This window comes from Tachysurus fulvidraco, chromosome 1 (genome assembly GCF_022655615.1).
Source record: "Tachysurus fulvidraco isolate hzauxx_2018 chromosome 1, HZAU_PFXX_2.0, whole genome shotgun sequence".
Lineage (NCBI taxonomy): Eukaryota > Metazoa > Chordata > Actinopteri > Siluriformes > Bagridae > Tachysurus > Tachysurus fulvidraco.
In genome coordinates, this window is record NC_062518.1 from 35,362,959 (window position 1) to 35,384,801 (window position 21,843).

Consider the following 21,843-nt stretch of genomic DNA (forward strand, 5'->3'; position numbering starts at 1 on the left):
AAAAGGCCTTTGTGTTGGTTAACTGTAGCTTTGTGTCGTATTCCAATTCATTATGAATTTCTTCTATGATCTATATACAATAACGTTAGTGAGGCATGAAGCTGCTCAGTCACTACTATTCTCTACAACCTTCGTCATCACTGTCGTCATCATCCGAGCGTGAACATGACTCTGCAGGAAGAGTGCAGACAACTGGAAACAGGCCATCTTTCTCTTCTGCTCTCTCTCTCTCTCTTTTGTCCTTTCTCTGTGACCATTCAGAATAATATTATCACAGTCCTTTTCAGCTTTATAACATTAGGCGTTTATTGGAACTGATGTTAAATTTAATTTTCCCCAGCCGCAGTATTAACCTGTCATCCATACTGGACATGAAACAGAGAAGAATCACAGAAGTAAAACCCAGGTTTAATACACAATACCGTCCCCATTTTGTTTCTTCTGAAAAGACAGAACACAATCTTAGGGGTTTTGAAAAAACACTTTACGTTTGCGTGCAAGTGAATCGAGTTCATTTGCAGATTTTAATCAAACTGTCAACTCTGAAAATCACCATTTACACACAACCTGCATGTAATCCTAACCAAAGTTACCATAGCAACGAGACATATGATGATCCTGTCAGAGAGCAACAAGTAGCCATGTTTAATTTGTGTGTCTGAGAGCAAAACATCCTTCAAACATATTTATTAAACACACAGCACAAGAGATTTGTGTCTCTCACTTTGAAATGTTGGTTTACTATGAAATGTTTCATCACATGACCAGGTTTAGCAGCTAAAGTGCAAATAATCTGTAAAAATAAAATATCGACTGGCTTTATGAGAATAATAATAAGATTGTCTAAAACAGACTTTTAGTTAGATATTTTATTCACATGAAGCTTTTTTAAGGCAAGGCAAACAGACATTATGAGCCTATGTCTAAAACCCATATTTTCTTGTGCAACTGTTCTGTAAAAATTGGTTATTCGAGGTGAAACTTGAAAGCGATTTCTTTCTTCTTTTTTTTTTTTCTTTTTCGCACTGCTTTATGAATCAGACCAGGGTATCCAAAACTCAAAGGAGCTGTATTAATAATATGCCCTGTATAATAATAATAAAAAAGGCTTTTCTTATTTTTATTAATATTATAATAACAATTCCATGCTGACTGGAGTTGCTAAACAAAATGGCCTGCTATATACAGAAGGAGAGCTAATCAACCGAAGATTCATCAAAGGTTGGCGTTTATTTAATTTTAAAGAGCCATGAATGACAAGTTCCATAAAGCCATGGTCAAAACACTGAGTCCGTTATTTGCCTCTTTTTAATCCCTTTAACAGTTGTGGATTTTCTTTATTCATTTATGTGGTTGTGTAGTTAGTTCTCCATTAGCTACCCTCAGTTACATTCATGACCCTTACGACAATAATGAAAAAACTGTTACTGAATCTTTTATTTATTTATATATATATATATATATATATATATATATATATATATATAAACAGAACTCCAGACTGGAGAAGAATCTATAGAGGATTAGAGCCACATATCTGACTAAAGTGTGTTTTTGTGTGTGTTTCATTAGCGTATTTTGTACGTAGTGTGATTGACAGAAAAAAATGTGAAAGAACAGGAAAGATGAAGGCTTCACCTGGATACACTGTTTTAATACACATGCATGCACGTACACACACACACACACTGATCTGGCTATATGGTGTGGTATGTTGAATTGCCTTACTGTTGTATCATTTGAACCGAACTCAAGGCTTTTCCCTAAATTTAATTTGAACATTAAACATAACTGGCATGTCTGAAATTTGAACTTGAGACCTGAACAACGATGCACACACAGTACACATGTACTCGCAGAGCATTACCACATGAGTTGCATCCTGTCTGTCCTGTAATGTGACATACTTCACTCCTTGCTATGATGACATGAATAAAGCATAGCAGTGGCTGTGGAGACAGCAGTGTTTGGCAACAAAGATGTAGTGTTTTGGACAAAAAGACACGCACACATACATACATGCATACATACATATCATACACAAAAAGCCCATTTGCACCCAGCTATTTTATAACCATTATTTCTCTACACTCCCCTTCACTGTGCAATGTGAATTATTTATGTATGTGTGCATGCGTGTGTGTGGAGATGTCCTGGGCCAGTATCCAGTTGGCAGAGCCAGAGTACATGTCTCAGTCTGACATCGTTGTTTAATATTAGGTCATCAGTCCTGAGGGGAAATCTGCTCGGTGTCTTTGTGTGAGCACATTTGGTAACATTGAAAGGTGTGTGAGGGAGAGACTGAGTGCATGTACGTGTGAGAGAGTGTGTACATTTATTTGGCTTGAGGGTTTGCTGACACTCATTGCTGTAAGAATCCTGTTAAATGACATCTCTGCCAATCAGGCACGGATGAAGCTGGTTACTGAGAAAGCTCATAAATTTCAGTATTTTCACTTTCACTCTGTCACTGCTCTGACATTTTCACCATTGCTTCCCACTGCACTAAGTGGCTGCTCGTGCTTTTAGACTGTGTCCGGGCCTCTGCTTTGCTGTCAGCTCCAGACTCCTCTCCATCTGGCTACACGACAAGATAGCGTGAGTGTGAGAGAGCACCAAAGCACCCTGACACAGCGCTGTCTTAACTTTTCCACTTCATTTAGATCTAAACATTTGAATAAATGATGGCTCTCACTTGGGCTTTGCCTCTGTCTATATATCCTGTTCCTCAGTCTGTTATCTTTCATACTTTTGTCACTACTTTGCACAAAGGATACACAGATGTCCCTTTATGAAATTCAGACTCAACACTATCCTCGTTCTGTGACCGTATGTCTGTGTACTGTCTAGTGCGAGAGTGTGAAATGCGGCTTTGTTCAGAGAGCAGAAAACGTAACCAGCCATCATCTGTTCCTCTGAGAAAACGGTACAATACTGTCGATGGCTGTCTTAAGGGTCAAAACATGACACAAAAGACACACTTGCAATGTTCAGTGATGAAATTTTGACAGACGGAATCTAGTCACATGATGACATTATAATCTGGACTAATAACAGTTTAACAAAAGAAAATGCATAACTGTCACTGTCACTGGTTTACAAAGAGGCTTGTATATGTGGTAGAGGCTTCAGTTTGTGGTTCTCAAACGAACATCCGGAGACTGACTAGTCTGACCTGATTTGTGTGTGAGAAAGATAGAGTGCGCAAGAAGGGCTAATACCTGTAAGCTGATATTGTGTAAGAACTGGCTAGTGGCTTTACCTTCCTCTATTTGTTGTTATTGTTTCCTTTTACTTGTTTTGTGGAAAATTTACTGTATGTCACAAACGACTTTTGTTTGGCCATCGGGAGCAAAATGTAGAAATGAAGGAGGCTGTGAGTTTTTTGTTTTGTTTCCTTTGACGTATTTTTTTAGCGATGCTTAAAGCTCTCTCACACGCATTGTGTGCGCGCATGTATGTATTAGGAAATTATGAAATAAAAACACTGTCAATAATAATCGTACGTAATTCAAAGCATTTGTGTGTAAATTTAAATTTTGCGGAGTTGGATCCCAAAATCTACGGCCACGACAGTTTACAGATACGAGATTTTGTGTGTTTGTTCAAATACAACTCCAAAATGTACGACTATGAACGTTTACACACACAACGCTTGTTTTCACAACACCTCTTTTTCACACTCGAAAACGGTCTGCGAAACAACTGTCAAAAATACGTCATCACGTTCACAGGCATTACTATCCGAGGGAAGATGAATCGATTCCACGAAGTGCGCATGCGCCCCGCACTCTTTTAAACCATTGGCGCCGAAATGGTGGATCAGCAGCCAAGCGCTCACTCGACCTCTCAGGTAAGTTGGTTTTTCCTTCCAAATTCGAACATTTTTAAGGGTTAGTTATCACTAATAACAGAGAGGAGTAATATTACAGATATAGGTTAACTATAGTAAGTAAGATTACTGGATAAGGGCGTCTGCCAAATGCTGTAAATGTAAGATTAGCTCTCAGAGTAAGGTTACATTAGGTGCTTAAGTTAACACTTAAAATTGCTAATTCTTTTATGTGGCCTATCTCATCACGCTACAGACTGCAGTGATGACCTCCTAAACAGCTGTATTCTTTAAGCACCTAATGTAACCTTACTCTGAGAGCTAATCTTACTTACTATAGTTAACCTATCTCTGTGATATTACTCCTCTCTGTTATTAGTGATAACTAACCCATAAACATGTCCGAATTTGGAAGGAAAAACCAACTTACCTGAGACGATGAGCAGTGTTGTAATGTAAGAGTAATAATACTTTGTTACTGTACTTAAGTAGAAATGTCACGTATCTGTACTTTACTTCGCTATTTAAATTTGTCAACTTTCACTTTTACTCCACTACATTTCCTAGATAAAATGTATACTTTTACTCCGTTATATTTCCACTAAGCATCTTCGTTACTCGTTACTACAAAATAAAATCAGAAGAAATGTGTGCGACTGTAATAAGGGAGGTTTGGTGAATCACTGCTCCTAGATTGCATTACGCTCCGTACGCTGTACGGAGAAGCACAGGCACGTGCAGCGAGCAGGAGGCGTTAATGTATAACGTTAATCGGAAAGCTGCAAATAAGGCAACCAAAAGCAGTGAAATTTCACTATTCTTATTACCAGAGTTGATAGCACAAACAAAGTATTTATGCAAAAAATCCATTCAATACTAAATAAAAATAACATTTATTGATTTTGTCTTTGTGAATATTAGTTTATTAATGACTGCATTCATTGGACACACTGTTTGTAGAGAATACACACATACATGAACTGATTTGATTCAAGACTGGCATCATTACATCATGCAAAAACTTTGGTGTCCACTTTTGCCATTTAATAATGCCATAACTTTTGGCTTACTATGTAGTCATATAATATAAAACTCTTCTTGTTTTAAATTCTCACTGAGGGCTAAAAGCCATAAAGATGAAATCCTAGAACCGCCCCTGCTCTTATGCCTACCGAAAATCACTAACATTTTACTTTTACTTCAAATACTTAAGTACATTAAATATCAGAAAATGACTTGATACTTAAGTACAGTAAATATCAGATACTTTAAGACTTTTACTTGACTAGTATTCTAAAAGGTGACTTTCTACCAAAGTCTTTTTGTAGCATGATACTTGTACTTTTACAAAAGTATTGCTTTCTAATACTTTATACAACACTGACGATGAGTGAGCGCTTGGCTGCTGATCCGCCATTTCAGCGCCAGTGGTTTAAGAGTGCGGGACGCATGCGCACTTCGTGGAATCGATTCATCTTCCCTCGGATAGTAATGCCTGTGAACGTGATGACGTATTTTTGACAGTTGTTTCGCAGACCGTTTTCGTGTGTGAAAAAGAGGTGTTGTGAACAAACACACAAAATCTTGTATCTGTAAACTGTCGTGGCCGTAGATTTTGGGATCCAGCTCTGCAAAATTAAAATTTACACACAAATGCTTTGAATTACGTACGATTATTATTGACAGTGTTTTTATTCCATAGAAATGGAGTGAAAAATGGGTGAAAGGTAGAAAGAAAGATTTAAGGAAGCATCTAATGACGCGTGTGTGCATTTGCGCGCATGCGCGTGTGTTTGTGTGTGTGCCCCCGGTCCCATTTGCACTTTGCTTCTACAAAGAGTCCTGTGTCTTCCTGCTCCTCAGGGATGTTTTCATTCTTGGAGCCTTGTGATAACACACCTGCACTTCATGTGATATATTTTATAAACACCCCGTGATCATCAGCCTCATCGCTTTTATATTGTTTTTGGAGGAAAAGGTCAGGTTTATAGATAAAAGGTTAAATGAAGTGTAAATATTCTTATAAAAAAAGATTTGTGCAGAGGAAGCAGCCATGTAAAATCGTCAACACAGAGTTCTGTATATTTCAGCCTGTTATTTATTTTCATATCTCTGTGCAATAGTTCTCTTTTTTGCCCCCCCCCCCCTTTTTTTTTTTATTTCTCTCTCAGGGACAATGAGCTTATGCCTCAGGAGCTGCATTTATCTGCACTTTTACTGGCTTTCTCACAACTCCATCTGGAAACCCTGCTGACCTCCAGTTTCTCTCTCCCTCTCTCATTTGTTTTCTCTCCCCTACTCTCGACCGCACGCTCTCTCTCTCTCTCTCTCTCTCTCTGATAACAGAACCCTCCTCCCCCAAGATTTTTGTGTGGTAAAAATATTTAACTGTTAAATTTTTTCTTTTTGTTTTTCTATTTCAAACATCTACAGACCATGAGTTGGGCCTGGCATTTTCTTTTAGGTGTCTCAGTTGGAGTTCCGATGGTTCTGCTTTTTCAGCAGTCTATTAAGGCTCTGACATGCCAAGCCAGTGGCCAGTGTTAAAGAGCTAGCTCTGCCTGCTAATCGCCTTCTGTTGCCTCAAGTCTTCTTCGAACAGTTGTACTCTAACATGTCACAGACCACAGCTGACAGCCTTTGTTGCATTCTGTGCTTCATGAATGGAAATATCTTGCCAGTAGTCTGTAGTTGCGACCCTCCAAAAAAAATTTTTATACTACTGCAGTAAACTGTATATCATAATAGCATCTAATAGTCAACGATCACAGGGGTGAAATAATCATAAATGTATTATTTAGCCCACCAGACCACCATAAATGTTAATTTTAATGTGTTTGTCCAGTCCCATATCTCCGTTGCACTTGACTATAAAGTGGAAGCATATGTAATGTATTAATTATTAGAAATGCATTAATTAATTATTAGAAATGTATTAATTATTAGAAATGCATACGAGTTGTGCTGTTTAGATGTGGTAGATAAGACAAGACATTTCAGATCAGCTATACTTTTGTAGTGTTGTGTATTCTATATGGGGACACAATTTTTTTCCTAGAGGTTTTGTGATTGGCTGCAAACTCTAGCTATTAATTCAACTTTTTACAGAACATGAAATAAATCAAGTTGGTTGTTTGACCTTGGTTGCCATCAGCTCTTATGTGGTGATATTTTATGAACGTGGTTTTTAAGATGACTGCTTTTCTACTGAGCCGCACTGCGATGCAGTATAAGCAGCATTTGGAAGAGAAGCGATGCTGGATTGATGTGTGTCTGGGGAAGCATGTGATAACTTTCACCCTCACTGTTTTGGCAAAAACTGACTATCTGAAGCTTCTATTTAATTATATAAAAGAAATCACGCAAAAAAAATTAAAATGACAAAAAAGGTCATCACAAAGTATTGCATTTAAGCTCCTCAAGCTCTCTTGCCACTAAACCGGATGTTAGAAGTGCAGTGCAGCCAGGAAGTGCAGCCTAACGTTGTAACCAGGTGGCCAAAGGGGTTGTTACTTATGTATTCTGTGCTTATCTGAGGTGTAGAGGTGTCAAACAACATGAAAGTATTTTGGGCACTGAGAACATTTTTGTGTTTTTGCAGTGCAGCATGTTGCAAAATCCATTACACACAGTATGGTGTGTGTGTGTGTGTGTGTGTGTGTGTGTGTGTGTGTGTGTGTGTGTGTGTGTGTGTGTGTGTGTGTGTGTGTGTGTGTGTGTGTGTGTGTGTGTGTGTGTGTGTGTGTGTGTGTGTGTGTGTGTGTGTGTGTGTGTGTGTGTGCACGCATCATTTATACCAGTACGAAACTAGATTGAATGTTTCATGTTCTCACTTCTCTTCCTTTAGTCTTCTCGCTTAATTGTCTTTTTTCTACTCTTGACTGACATTCTGCTCTTCTCTCTATTTTTCTTACCCACAACACTTCCCCCTCCAAGCTGCTAACTGTGCTGAATGACTGCCACGAAAAGATTGGCTAAGATTTTCAGACCTGTTCTTGCGGGGCCAATGCGACAAAAGTTTTCTTGACACAGCTTCGCCTTTTTACAGTCCGGAACTAATAGCTAATCCCCTACTGATCCCAGCTGGTATTCCATAGCTTTTTCTATGGAGATTCGTGAATGACTCGATGAAGGACAGGGACGAGTGTCCTAGGAGGAAAGGCTTCCTGCCAGGAGTGGAGACGTTGGGGCATAATGGATCCTCTCAGTGCTGTAGGGAAAGGGAGGGAACATGGGACAGTGAGATGAGAGGCAGTGTGGAGTGGAGTGTGGATACGGGTGACTGAGAGAAACAGAGACGAACTAGAGAGGGTGAGAGGACTGAAGTGCTGAAAGGAATGACAATCAGTAAGACAGATGGAAGGAACTGACAGAGATGGTTTTCAGTGGTTGATGTATGGCTTTTTTTGGATCTTATTGAACAGATGATCCATGAAATCTCTGGAAAATCATATTTGATGGTTATCTTTCCTGCAAACACACATGGGAGGTTTAATTATTTCAACCTTCTCAAAACTTTGGTGTCATGGCCCCAAACTGGGTCACTTGATATGTAGATGGTGTTGCAAGAGACTTTTACCAAATCGCTACTATGGAATTCTGTGCAGATAGAATTTACTTACTGACTATATACTTTCTTTTTATTTAAACCAAACTTTTACTAGAGTAAAAATCATTTCTCTATTTCAGAGCTCCTCGTAAGCCCATTTTGTATTCTACCATATGGCACAGCTGATGCCTTTTTCTTTTTCTGTCCAAATTCAATATTAATGATGTACTCAATATCCACTTTAATGAGAACACCTGCTGATTTGTGCAATTATCTAGTCAGCCAATCACCTGGAAACAGAGTGATGCAAACAGTCATGCAGTTAGAGGACACAAGCTTTAGTTTTTAATGTTGACATGCTTTTCTGCTGACCACAGTTGTATAGAGTTATTATCTGAGTTACTGTAGCCTTGCTGTATTATTGCATCGTATATCATATGGACTTTTTTATCCTACTCCATTATCTGAGTCTGTGCTGTTAGATTTATATTTGGATTATCGATGCAAATTTTGTTCTTTCCTTAACCAGTGAAAGAAAGCACAAATACAATGAGCTTTAACATGTTGTGTAATATTGTGTAAAAACATGTTGTGTAGCTCCTCACCCAATTAAACCAGCTAACAGACAAATGTTTAGACTTTTTCAAGCTCTCAAATGTAACCGCTTATATGCTTTCAAACGGCACCTGACTTCGATCGGATGCAGTATGAGACACAAGCGCAGCGCTTTCGCTAGATGCACAGTTGTCTGGTTTTATACACTGTGATGCACTGCATCATTAAATGTGTGCCCGTGTGTGAGCTCCGTAAAAGCTGCATATGCAAAAGTGTGTGTAAGAAAATTCCACCCAAAAAACCCTTCATTATATAATTTACATAATTATGGCAGTTTTTAGTCATCACACAATACATAGTCTGCCACTTCACTTTATTTTTTTTCCACAGTTAGTCAGATTCTGCCGGTTTACTAGAGAATGACAGACATTATACTGTGGTTTTTATTTTGTTTTTTTCGTCCAACCATGGTAAGACTTCGACAAAGTCTATTGTACAGAATTTGCAACATACAAGTTGAATAAAAAAGCCAATGATAAAATGATAGACAGTATTCACAGGTTAGGATCACACTCTAAACTAAATAGTGTAGTGTTAAGTGTGTTGTGCTGCTGAAAAATATAGTGTAAATGAAGTGACACTAGTGGGATTTGCAGATGGGGCAGCGCAAACGATACGTGTGAGTGAATGTAAGGTTCAGAAAACAGTAGTTACTTTCACAGATTCATAATGTTTTATATGCTCATTTATCCAGCTTTAAAACTTATGTTAAGCCTTACAGTAGGACTCGGCATTCAGTATATGATGATCCACAGACCAGCTGTGGAAGAGGACATCAGGTTTTTAAGAGTGTAGAAGGGAACGTTTCGCAAAACACCCAAGGCGTAAGATTAGTTATGGTTTGGGTGGGTTTTATGGCTTGGAACAAAATTAAATATGCTTTAGCGATTGCATACAAATGGAAATAAAATCTAAAGCACACAGACGCGTCTGTTTTTTGCGATTGAAGTGTGACTCTTTATATCTTATTGCAGAGACGATCCGTGAAATCTCTCGAAAATGCCATGTAGTGTTATGCCCGTTCCCTTCTGTCATAAAATGTCTCCTAATATTAAGTGTAATAATGACACAACATCTAGATCATGCTCCTGTATGTGAGATTGGCTGTTGCTGTCAAGAAGCATTTTAATCTTTACTTCTGTTTGTGTTGGTTGGTCTGTGAAAGGGTCTGTGGAAAACTAAGAAAATAAACCACATATTTTTTTTACCACACATACAGGAGCAAGCCACAAATGTGCTGCAGATGTGACAACTTTTTATTTGTTAATATTTTTTATTTGAACATGTGTTTGTACATGTGCGTGACATTGTTATGTCTGACTCATCTTCTAGGTTATTTATAATGTGCAATCGTAAACCACAGCAATATGGTGTCCGTGTGTACATGTAAAGTTTGGTCTATAGTATTCCACCCAATAAAAAATACTGATGCTATTAGTCTAAACTTTACCAGAAGATTAATCCAAACATTTAATCATTTGAAATTAAACAAAGAAAATATCTGTTTTAGCCTAAATTTAATGTTTTATGTCAGCTGCAAGAAATTTGAAATGTACTTTATAATGCAGTGTGAGTGTTTTATTCAACGGTCAATTTATCACACTGGGTAAGAAACAAGTTTAAAAAACTAATGGGTAAATATTTTTGGATATTTAGACCTACACAGTTAAATGTTATGTGCTAATCATCTTGTTGGATTGCCGGATCCACTAGACTAAAGCCTAATAAATTCATTTTATAATCAGATAATTGTTTACGCTCTACATCCACTTCATGTGGGAATGTGGTAGCCTAGTGGTTAATGGTGTTGGACTACTGATCGGAAAGTCATGAGTGCGAATCCCAGGTTCACCAAGGTGCCACTGCTGGGCCCTGAGCAAAGCCCTTAACTCTCAATTGCTGTTATATAAATTGAAGAAAGAAAAAAAAAAGTAAGTCACTCTGCATAAGGGTGTCTGCTAAATGCTGTAAATGTAAATTTACACTTTATTTATTTATACTTCTGGAAGAGATGCATGCAAAAGAAAAATATATCCGTTCAGGAAAGTCTTTAGTTATCAGAACTAAATATAATGCAAAATAAAGGTTTCCATATACGAGGCAGCATACATTTCTGAAGACCATTTTATTGAAGCTCCAGTGTTTCACTTTGGTTCTGATCTTGATTTACTGTGTGTGCAGGGTTTATGATGTTTGTGTCTGTGTCCACATGGGTTTCCTCTGGGTTCTCCAGTTTTCTCTCTTAGCTCACAAAAGCATTCCGGTCATTCTGTTGGAAAATATGTTGCCTTGAGATTTGAATGAGAATGCAAACATGTATCTGTGACCCTGACCTGGATAAAGTGGTTACCGATATGAGGCATGCATGGAGGAATAAACGAATGAATGATGTTTGTAAAGCAACTTTCCTTAAGTTTTCCTAATATCTTCTTTTCTCTTTCTTTCCTTCCCTGCCTGCACCTTTCTGGACTCTAGACAACATGGGTAAGTGAAGATTCCAGTTATATGTGTGTCCTTGAGGATCACACTGCATGCATATAGCTCATGTTTATTTTTTTATGCATTCTTTATTTGATCACTTTCAATCATGTTAATGGAAGAGTGCAAGAAAAGGCGATCAGTCACTAGGAAAGTGGTCCTAAAAGCTCAGCATGTCAATACTCGATGGATCCATAAGGCATGTTCATAAGTACTACGTGCATTAGAGGCCGGATTGAAATGGTAAAAAAAAAAAATGCTTGCTGATTAGGTCAGTCTTGTATAATATCGATCTCAGTTTCCTCACTTACATACTCAGTTGAGAAACAAGTACTTGTTCAACTGGTTTCCTGAGTTTCTGTACACACCAATAAGGATATGGACTTTTACAGACAGTTTACTTTATATATACTGAATGATTGACAATGCCTCACTGATTTTTTCCAGTGCATGAGTGTGTCTCTCTCTTACTCATTTCCCCCCCCCACACACCTTTTCCTCCTTCCTGCACAGTCAGAAGCAGATATCTTTTCTGAGAATATAATATGTACTATAGTGCTCCTAAGCCTGTAGGCTGTGAGCTGTGAGTCAGCGTTAGTGTGCTTTTCCCAGCCATCTCTGCTACCTGCTTTGATATACAGGGTTAGAGGACATGGGGTGGATCATTAATGGGAATGATTTGGAGATAAGATGTTGTGTGTGATCAGAGATTGTTGTTGTTATCCGTATGCCAACCAGACCATCTGACTGCCAGTAGGCATCAGACATAAGGGAGAGGACAGAAGGAAAGAAAGGTGGGGGAAGGGACAATATGATAGGGCCCTGATCCTGAAAATGAATCATTGCCACACAAGAAGGTCCATCTGCCGCTGTGGGTGTTTGGGTGTGTGTGTCTTTGTGGGGAGGGGGGGCTTGTGTTTTTATCAGTAACGTCATCAGCTCTGAGGAAGTGAGTGGAACAGCTGCAGGTAAATAATTTACACCGATCGACAGAATGACTAGACACCACTTAGACAAGGTGTGCATTTTACAGTGTTTTCCATTAATGACCTCAAAAGCTGTGATAATGTCGCTAATGTCTTCCACCATATGTGGGTGTGGTGTCTTCTACATCATCAGGTCAAACAAATGACATCAGTTGGTATGGAAATATGTCTGCATTCCTCTCTGGAAAACTCAGTTTGTCAGGAATTTTTGTCAATTTTTAAATGTGCCTTCAATGCAGATTGGTTTACTTGGACTTTGAGAATTCATGTCCGTAACTACAATCCCTGGCTGTGTTTCTGAAGAAAATCCTACAGAGTTATTTTTGTATCATTTGAAGAGTCTGGTGAAATGTTATTACATCATATGGCACATATTTAACTGTCATATAATTAGTACAAATGAACAAGGGAAAGATGCCTGTCAAAATAGAGCATGATCCCCTAGGCATATTAAAATTGGCTGCAGTCATGAAATTTACAGTTAGTCAATTCAATAATTAATGGCACCATTTATAAAATGATTGTCTGGAATAAATATTTTACACATCATTTTTCATTTTTTTTTCCTGAACAAAACAATTTTTTAAATGATTGTTTTCCTGCTGCCATAAAAGTACACAATTTTGCCAAAAGTATGCGGACACCTGTTTATCACACCCATGTAGTTGGCACAGAGTAAACACATTTGTATAGGATGTGTTTGTATTCTCAAAAAAATTACAATTTCCCTTCACTGGAGGCCCAAACAGGTTCCTACCTGACAATGCTCCTTGTCCAAAGTGAGCTCCATGAAGACATATTTTATCATGATTGGAGTGGAAGAACATGAGTGGCCTACACAGATGAACAGTACCTAACCTCAGTAATGCCTCTTGAAGCTTAATGAAAAATCTTCATGTTCTGAAATCTGTTCAAAAAGGAACTAAATTTTGAATGGACAAGAAGTCTATACAAATCTAATGGCCAGGTAGCCACAAATTTTTTGGTTATATTGTTATATTTAAAGTGCAAAACAATGACCATTCTTTAAAAAGAAAAAAAATCATGCAGATGTAAATGACCTTTTTTGTTCATCAACGCAGAGAAAACCAATGTGCTTTAAATATAACAGGGATGTGGGTTGCAGTGAAAAATAACCAGTAGGAACGATGAAGGCCACAATTAAAATCTAAAAGTTGAACTTGTCAGATATATGATTCATGAGCATACAATTATTGTCTTGCGCTAGAAATAAAATTATTTGAGGCAAAGTTCTTTTGTAGAAAAAATGGTTTATATGTTTTAGCTAAACTAGTAGTGTGACCGTCAAAGAGTTTGTGGTTTTATGCTTGCTGTTACTGATAGGGTCACATCAAATTTCTTGTTAAAAACCTCAGGCCAGCTTTCAGTTTTGGTTTATTTCTTTCCGTCAGAAACTTTGACACTTTCCCAGAATGCATTTACTCGCACACTGATGGCATGTTCAAGGGAAACAAGATGCAAGCCTTTGAGGTTGAGAGATGGAGCCTTGAATCTGTGTGTTTATGAAGTATTTTAGTCCAAATATTGATACAGTATTGAAATATTGAACTCTAAATCTATCATTTAGCATCTCCGATTCATTTGCTTTGACAGTCATCTGTTACAAGCCTTACAGCATCAAATAAGATCTATTGGTTGTCTGTTGCACCATTTACCCAAAGGAGAACATCAAAAAAAGTATGTGCAGCAGCTTCTAGGCTTCTGCGCTCTCTCTCTCTCTCTCTCTCTCTCTCTCTCTCTCTCTCTCTCTCTCTCTCTCTCTCTCTCGGTTTGCTCACTCTTCTACATCATCTTCCAAATAGCAAAAACATTCTCTCCATCTCAAAGCTGTCAGGTTGCATAAGTCAGGCATGATCGTAGTGCACCATTTTAGACACTTTCATCAAAACATTGTAGGACCTGTCATGTCCGATCTGCAGAGAGGAGCAATGACTGAACACTTTGGACAGCCAGTCACAAAAGCTCAGCTGTGACGGCCTACCGAATGATCCCCTACTATAACCCTCTGACCTACAAACTCTGAAGAATAATGAAGGATGGAGGATTCCACATCCACATCCACCTTGAGTGTCTTACAAGAGTATGCGCCATTGCACCATAGCCACTTTTCTGTCACAGTAAATTGAAGCAGTTCTTGCTTGTTTGTAAGTACATAATTGATACCATCTGTGTCAAAGAAGCAGGCTATGCTAAAATCATAGGCTGTGTTTATACTGCCAGTTTACACAAATGAATTAAACAAACAAGCATGTTCTAGCTTATCAAATTATTTTTGATAAAACCCTCTCTATTTACAGGACAAATCACCTAGGTTCAAATTCATTTATCAAACCTTCTGCCGTTTTTAATCAGGTCACATGGAGAGATCACAAGACCTGCTGGGGATCGGTTTTGAGCCTGGCACAATTTATACTGGAAAGGAGTGATGTTTTGATTATGCAAGGGTGTTTATAGATGTGTGCTTTGTGTAAAGCGGATCTGGTGCTGTCTGTGAGATTAAAGAACAACAACTGGGTCAGTTTAAATCTTGCCAGGAAGATTCTGAAATTATGAGCCTTCTTTCTTCTTCTTCTTTCCAGTGACCTAGTTACCATTCATCCCTATAGACTACACCCTGAGGCATTATGGGTGTTATGCAAACAACTGTTGATCCTGTATCTTTTATGGATCGTGTAGCTCATGTGTTGTAAGCTTCATACATTCTTATATAATCTCTGCTGTCATCATTAAGAAACTCAAGCTTCACAAGTTTGAGTGAAAATTGTCTGGGTAACACTCCTGCCCCACAGCTCCAGGCTTTGTTCCTGAGCTCAGATTACTGGCTCTATGGAGTTTAGGGTGTTCTCCCAGTGTCCGTATGGGTTTCCACCAAGGAATCTGGTTTACCTGTTATCTCCCATGTAAAAATATACCAGTAGGTGGATTGGCTATGTTAACTTGCTCCTAGATGTGTGTGTGAAAGCATTAGACTGGTGAGCTGTTCAGGATGTATTCCTGACTCATGCCAAATAGTCTGGAATGAGATAAGGTTCTGGATTCAGCCAGATCAAATAATGTTTCAATTATATAGGGTTTATTACTTAATAAATTTTATAAATTTTATTAAGCTATCGAGATGGTAAGTCAAATTTTTAAGAATGTTTTAGATGAAGTACATTTTTCCTAATTCAGCTTTGAGAATATCTGCTTTTCCTGTGTTTTACTTTTATTGCCATTCATTCAGTATCATGACAGAACAGTAACAGAACGGTATTTGAAATTTGAGCTAGTCTGAAATTACCCATCTTTGCTTGAGAATCAACAGCTTGTGAACTTTGTCTGGAGGAAGCATACACGGTGGTGTGAGTTGTCTTAGAAGGCTAGCTTTTCCTGCTGAGATGGGACAGATAAAAGCTGAATGCTGAGCTCCTTGCTGTAATCCTCTTGGGCACAGGAGAATTTAGGGCAAGCGTGATTAGTGATGGGCCTCACTCTTATCACATCCACAGGCCCATCCTGAAATCAGTGGAAGGGTCAAGATGAGGGAAAAGGAAATCCAGGCATGTTGGAAGAGGAGCTGAAGCAGGCCCTCCCTTCCCCCAAAAAGAGAGTCCTTAATTTGTCTGCTGTCGCGCTCTCGCTCCCTCTGCCTTCACCCATGCCCTCTCCACTGCTCCCACTGAGTCTAATGCCTGCTAATCCAGTCTCCCTGGAGGAGATGCTAACTGCCCTGACTAGCAGCAAATACAAAGGGGGCTCACACAGTGTCAAAGCGCTGTGCTTTTTGAAGTCTCCAGAGTTGAGCTGTGAGCTGAGGCTACATGGTCTTTGCGCAGAGTTGAGGGTGATAGGCGCAGCTTTAAGTAGTTTATAGATGTAGTGATTGAAGGAATGCTAATATGGTGTTTGAAATGTCTTTCTCACACAGGGTGGCAGATAACAGTAGGGGTTTAGGAATGGGATCAAGAGAGGTCTCTGTGTGTGAGAGAAAGAGAGAGTGAAGGAGAGAATTGGTCATTTGACGAAGGAGTGCTTGAACCATATTGTCTGTTTCTTAAAACAGCATTGCAACCAGACTATTGGTGTCTTGATCTCCAGTCAGTACCTTGAACTCTTTTGTTTCCCGAACCATACCTAAACAATTTTTGCAGGGTAGCAGGGCACATTATTCTGCTGAAACAGGCCACTGCCATTAGGGAATACTATTGCCACGAAAGGGTGTCCTTGACATGTAGCACCTTCCTAAGCATTGCTGCAGACCAAAGTAAAATCTCTATCATAGCATTACATTTTTCAGCAATTCGTGCTACAGGACCTCATCCGTGAGATCAGTCAAGACAGGCTAGCTTTTGATCCTAGCACATCAGTGAGCCTTGGGTGCCTGTGCGTAGATTTCATGTCATGTTCTGGCTGATATGTGAGCGTGTGTAGGTATGAATATACATATGCATACGTGTGTGAGAGAGACAGACAGTTAAGAAGCGGTGTTTGTCTGGAAGCATGCAGCTTATACAGTAATACATATAGTATTAATTCAGTAGTAGAATAAGCAATTTATAATATGCTTCTATTATGTGGTAGCCTGTACAAATTGTTTGCATAGCACCAACGTAAAATTATGATACATGCTGAAATAATTGTGTGAGACAGACTGACATGCTGGTTGACCAAGGCCAGGCAGATGTGTCCTGTGGTGTACCCAAAACATTGTCATGAGATGTTATGACACTTCTTCCGTGGGGTTTGTCAAATGAAATATTGCCTCAAGTGCATCTCAAGTGCAGTATAAACAATTCAGGGTTCTGGCACATTCTCCCATAAATTCTGGAAGCTGAGGATTTTTCACTGTCTATTAAAGTGTAGATGTAGATTAAATCTTCTACACAGTATGACAGAAACTGATGAATAATGCTTTCTAAAATGTCACTTAGCCCTCTTTATGCTGTTAGTTCCTCTTTGCTAATCCCAAATTAGACAGCTGTAATTTAATAGCAGATGTTGAATATCTGTCCATTCTTCTTTCCTGCATTATATGTCTGGAACTTTGTGACAATAAAATCATCAAATTATTACATCATGGATACTTATTTGCAAATTACAGTTGTGATGTGGCATATGGGCATATAAAGTGCAACGATTTATATCAGCTGTAGCTGATACTATTTATGAAATCAAGCAGATAAATATGCAAACATCCATGAACCAGGCCCTGGTGTGCTTACAGATGCATGTTATTTTTAATGTTTTTTAAATACAACCTTTCTTCATCCCTTCATCACACCTCTAAGCCAAGATTCAACCCCTTATACTGTTAAACCACAAGACATTTAGAGAGTCCTTAGAGATTCCAGAAAGCAGTTTGACACCATTAAAGCGTAAGGTGTGGTAGCATAGTTTACTATACAGTTTAATAATCTAATAATAAAGAAACTGTTATTTGATTCTTTGCATGACCAAATATTCAAGTAAAGTAGGACTTCAATTAAACTCTTGGAATACAGTACTACATTTCTATATCAAACATACATACAGTACATACAGTAAAGAGTAAGCAATAACACACAAGAGACATTAAGCTACAGATGATGGTTGAAGAACATGCTTTGTGTGTGTTAGATATTCACTTAACATCTCTCTTTGTCCTACCGCACTGTATTGTGATTCTAATGATTGATGTATAGCCAGCTGCAAAGGAACATTGTGTGTGTGTGTGTGTGTGTGTGTGTGTGTGTGTGTGTGTGTGTGCAGCAGCAGCAGAAGGTTGGGAAACAGGCAATATATACAGGCAAGTCTGTATATCTGTTAGTTTTGGATTTGCTCTTTGTTTATGGACAACCTCTATTCACAGTGTATTGATGTCCATTTGAGATGGAACAACACAAGTATACTGTACACACGCACTTGGTCACAGAGGACACAGTAGGATGAGCTGTATATCAGTTACTCGCGTATTTTAAGAGTAGAAAATGTTTGTGTGGGTGGGGTGTTTAATGATGGCAGGTTAATTGAAGAGCATTAAAAGGTTAACACCTGCAGGAAATGCTCTCCTCTGTACAACAGAGATACAGAGCTCCCTATTGAGATGGCTATTGTTGTCCACTTTGTGGGGTTGACACCGTTGCATTGCCAAGGTTAGGTACTCATTTGCCATGTTAGCCAGCCAAAGCCACTGTTTAAGGACTGTGCCACTCTGCTAAACTTATAAAGTCATCAGATGTGCTGTCATGTGTTTCTTCTCCACAGGGGTGTGTGTGTGTGTGTGTGTGTGTGTGTGTGTACACAGATAGATCAGGCTTTTTCTTCAAAAGGCTTGCAGGCCAAAAGTGTCCTTTTACAATGTCAGTCTGCTGCTAATTATTATAAATAGAAATTAATTTAATTAATTAATTGACATAAATAGAAAATGTAAAACATTCAGTAGATTACATGCAGGGCTTCAAAACACAGACACCTCTACACATACACTACATTTTATTAATCAAATCCGTTTAAAGTGTCATGTATATGGGCTATTTAGGAATCTTGACCCATTAGCCAAAATAGGCCCTGATCTTTAATGAATTACTATACTGTTTTTTTTTTTTAGGAAAACACACCGAAATAGTGAAATTAGTGATATGTTTTCTGAAGAGTGAAAACCACAGTATATATAAAATAGTGCCAAAATCAAGGAATGGGGAAAAGAACATGGAGTACACAGAGTAAGAAAAGTGACACCTCTTGCCTTCCTGCCCCGTGTGCTGTTTAGCTAGGCTCTCAGCCTAGGAGTCTTGTCTTTTCTTGCTCTTTGCTCCCTGACCCAAACAGATATATTTAAACAAACACACACACACACACAGGTTAATTTGTAGCACTCGCCACACCCTGTGATCGTAGACTGACCGGCTGGCTCAATGACTGATGAGTTTCCTTGTTGTTTTTATAGCCTCCCTCTGAGACCTGCTGTCAGTGCAGGTTATATCATAGAAACAAAGAAGCATAGAAGTGTGTGTACAGAGTAACACCATGTGTTAGGGTGGGATTAAAGCGATAAAAGTAGAATTGCAAGCGAAAGTTATACAGGGTCACATGATAACAAATAATAGGTACTACATCATTTTAGACTAGCACAAAACATACAATGTGAACAGAAAAGGCTTTTCAAAGATTTGTTACGAATCTCTGAATACTGTTCCTTAATATTCAGCCTAATGTATTTGTATCAAGCATTTAAAAGTTGCATTAATATAAGAATGCATATGTATCTATACTGTGGATTTGGCATAAATTATTAAGTGGATTTTGTCTACTGAGACAAATGAAACCGCAATTGTTTGCAGTTTGAGAGATGAAGTAAAGATGAACTGTGTGCTGAGATTTTACAGGCTGTTTAATGAAGAAATGAGAGATGATGATTTAATTAACCAAGGCATTAGAGGAGATATCTATATAACTAACCTAGCATCTCACTAGTACAACATTCCACATTTATTGTGATTCATTGTGAAAGTCCAAATTGTGATTCAAACTTTTACTGAGAATTGTTGTGAGGAGTGGAAAGCTGACAGCAAGATGGAAAAGTGTGTGTCAGACAGTGAAGGGAAAAGGTGGTACAGAGGCCATCACACATGCTACCCATCTTGACACTCCTGCCATGGTCTGTGCCTGGAATGATGAGGTTCCTTCCATTACACGCACACACACACACACGCATCATGTTTACATGTACTCTGTGAGCAGAGAGACAAATCATTTCTTAACACTCTTATGTATGAGCCTCAGAATGTCAGCACAGGTTAATGACATTTTAATGGGGACTGATGGATGTAAAGGTGTTTAAATGCCTGTGCAACAGTGCATTTATACTCACTCCTCTTTGTTGTTGTCAGATTTATGAGGCTTCAAAAAGCAAATGGCTGTTTTTAAATGCCTCAGATGATGATAATGCTGTAATTGAGTTCAATCTAACACTTCTGAAGTCTATATCTTTAGAATTGTCAAAGAACTCATTTCAATCTGTTGCCTGCTGGAGAGGAATACGAATCCTCCCATGAATCCTCTACCAAAGCCTCTTGATACTTTTATCAAGGAATAGAGCATGTCTGAGTGCTGTGCCCACATGAGGCGTCACATTTGATCCTGTATTCCTTTGCCAGACTTTTGATCTTGTTTTTTTCTTCTCAAATACCCTTGTTGCATTTCTCCATTCTTTCTTCCCTCTTGGTTCTACTCTTTTCAGGCTTAGTCAGCGGCATCCCTCGTTTCCACGGTAACCACAAGCCTATTGTGTGGAATACATTGGGTTGGTTGCATCCAGTTTCTTATATTCGAGAAGAAAAAGGATCCTGTCTATTCATGTACACCACTAGAGTTGGTGCATTATTTATCTTCTAGGGTTGGAGGTAAAATGACTGGCAGTAACTGATCACCTTTCGTGTGTGTGTGTGTTCGTGTGTGTGTTCATGTTCGTGTTCTGTTGCGGTGCTGATTAAATCAGGAAGTTCAATTGAATCATGAGCGATTAGTAGAAGCAGGTGGTTCTCAATGGCCCGTGATGAGAGCTGTATGTGTTTTTAGAGACACAAGTCACTGTAGCTAAATAACTATTCGTTATATAAGTATTTGTCAGTAATTGTACTGATTATAGAATTGCTTCCATTTGTTAGATTACAGTGTTAAGTAATGCCTAGGCTGAAGTGTTCTAAGATTTCCTCTAAGTGACTTGCACAGTGATTATTAGCATATTTACGGATGTGAGTCACTATTGCTGACACCTTGCTATAAAATACTGTGCTGATTAAACCCACTAGCCGGCTTCAGTGGTAATTATTTCTATACACTATGTGATTGACAGATTTTGGGTTTGGGGTGTATTATTCATAAATGTTGAACTCTTCGTCTATCTAATATCAGCTCCCACAGTCCCTGCACAGTTGGAGTCAATCAGAAAGCATTTACACAGCACACTCAACTTGCTGGGGGCTTTATGCAGCAGCCGGCGTGTGGGGGTAGGGTGCATTTTGTAGAGGCACAGGAAAGAAGATGGCACCCGTATGAGATTCTGACATGATGTGAAGGAAGAAAAAGCGCCGTACTGAGAAGAAGTCTGGCAAAATCAGAGAGATGATTATTACTTATTATAGGTTCTAGAGATGTGTGATAGAAGATGTCAGCAGGAAACAAGCAGAACGAAAATGCTAAAATACCACTGCTGTATTGCCTTCTCTCTCTCTCTCTCTCTCTCTCTCTCTCTCTCTCTCTCTCTCTCTCTCTCTCTCTTGCTTGTTTTTCATTCATGATTAATGGAGTGCAACTGAATAAATGATTAATGAGCAGAGTGGAGTAGGCTTTGGCTGCCTTTCCTTCCATGGCAGGCCAGCACTCAGGCTTAGCACTCCACTGTC

General features: G+C 38.7%; 1 protein-coding gene across 2 annotated transcripts in view; it reads left to right on the forward strand.

Annotated features, from left to right (window-relative positions):
* Positions 1–21,843, forward strand: part of sema4f (sema domain, immunoglobulin domain (Ig), transmembrane domain (TM) and short cytoplasmic domain, (semaphorin) 4F) — a 52,194-nt gene that overhangs the window by 17,420 nt on the left and 12,931 nt on the right. Inside the window, exon 2 of one of the 2 annotated variants that reach the window (XM_027142754.2) lies at positions 11,472–11,480. The exons of the other annotated variant lie outside the window; for it this stretch is intronic. Within the exon in view, the coding sequence (XP_026998555.1) occupies positions 11,472–11,480 (9 nt within the window). The remainder of the gene's footprint in view (positions 1–11,471; positions 11,481–21,843) is intronic. 2 annotated transcript variants of the gene reach the window in all.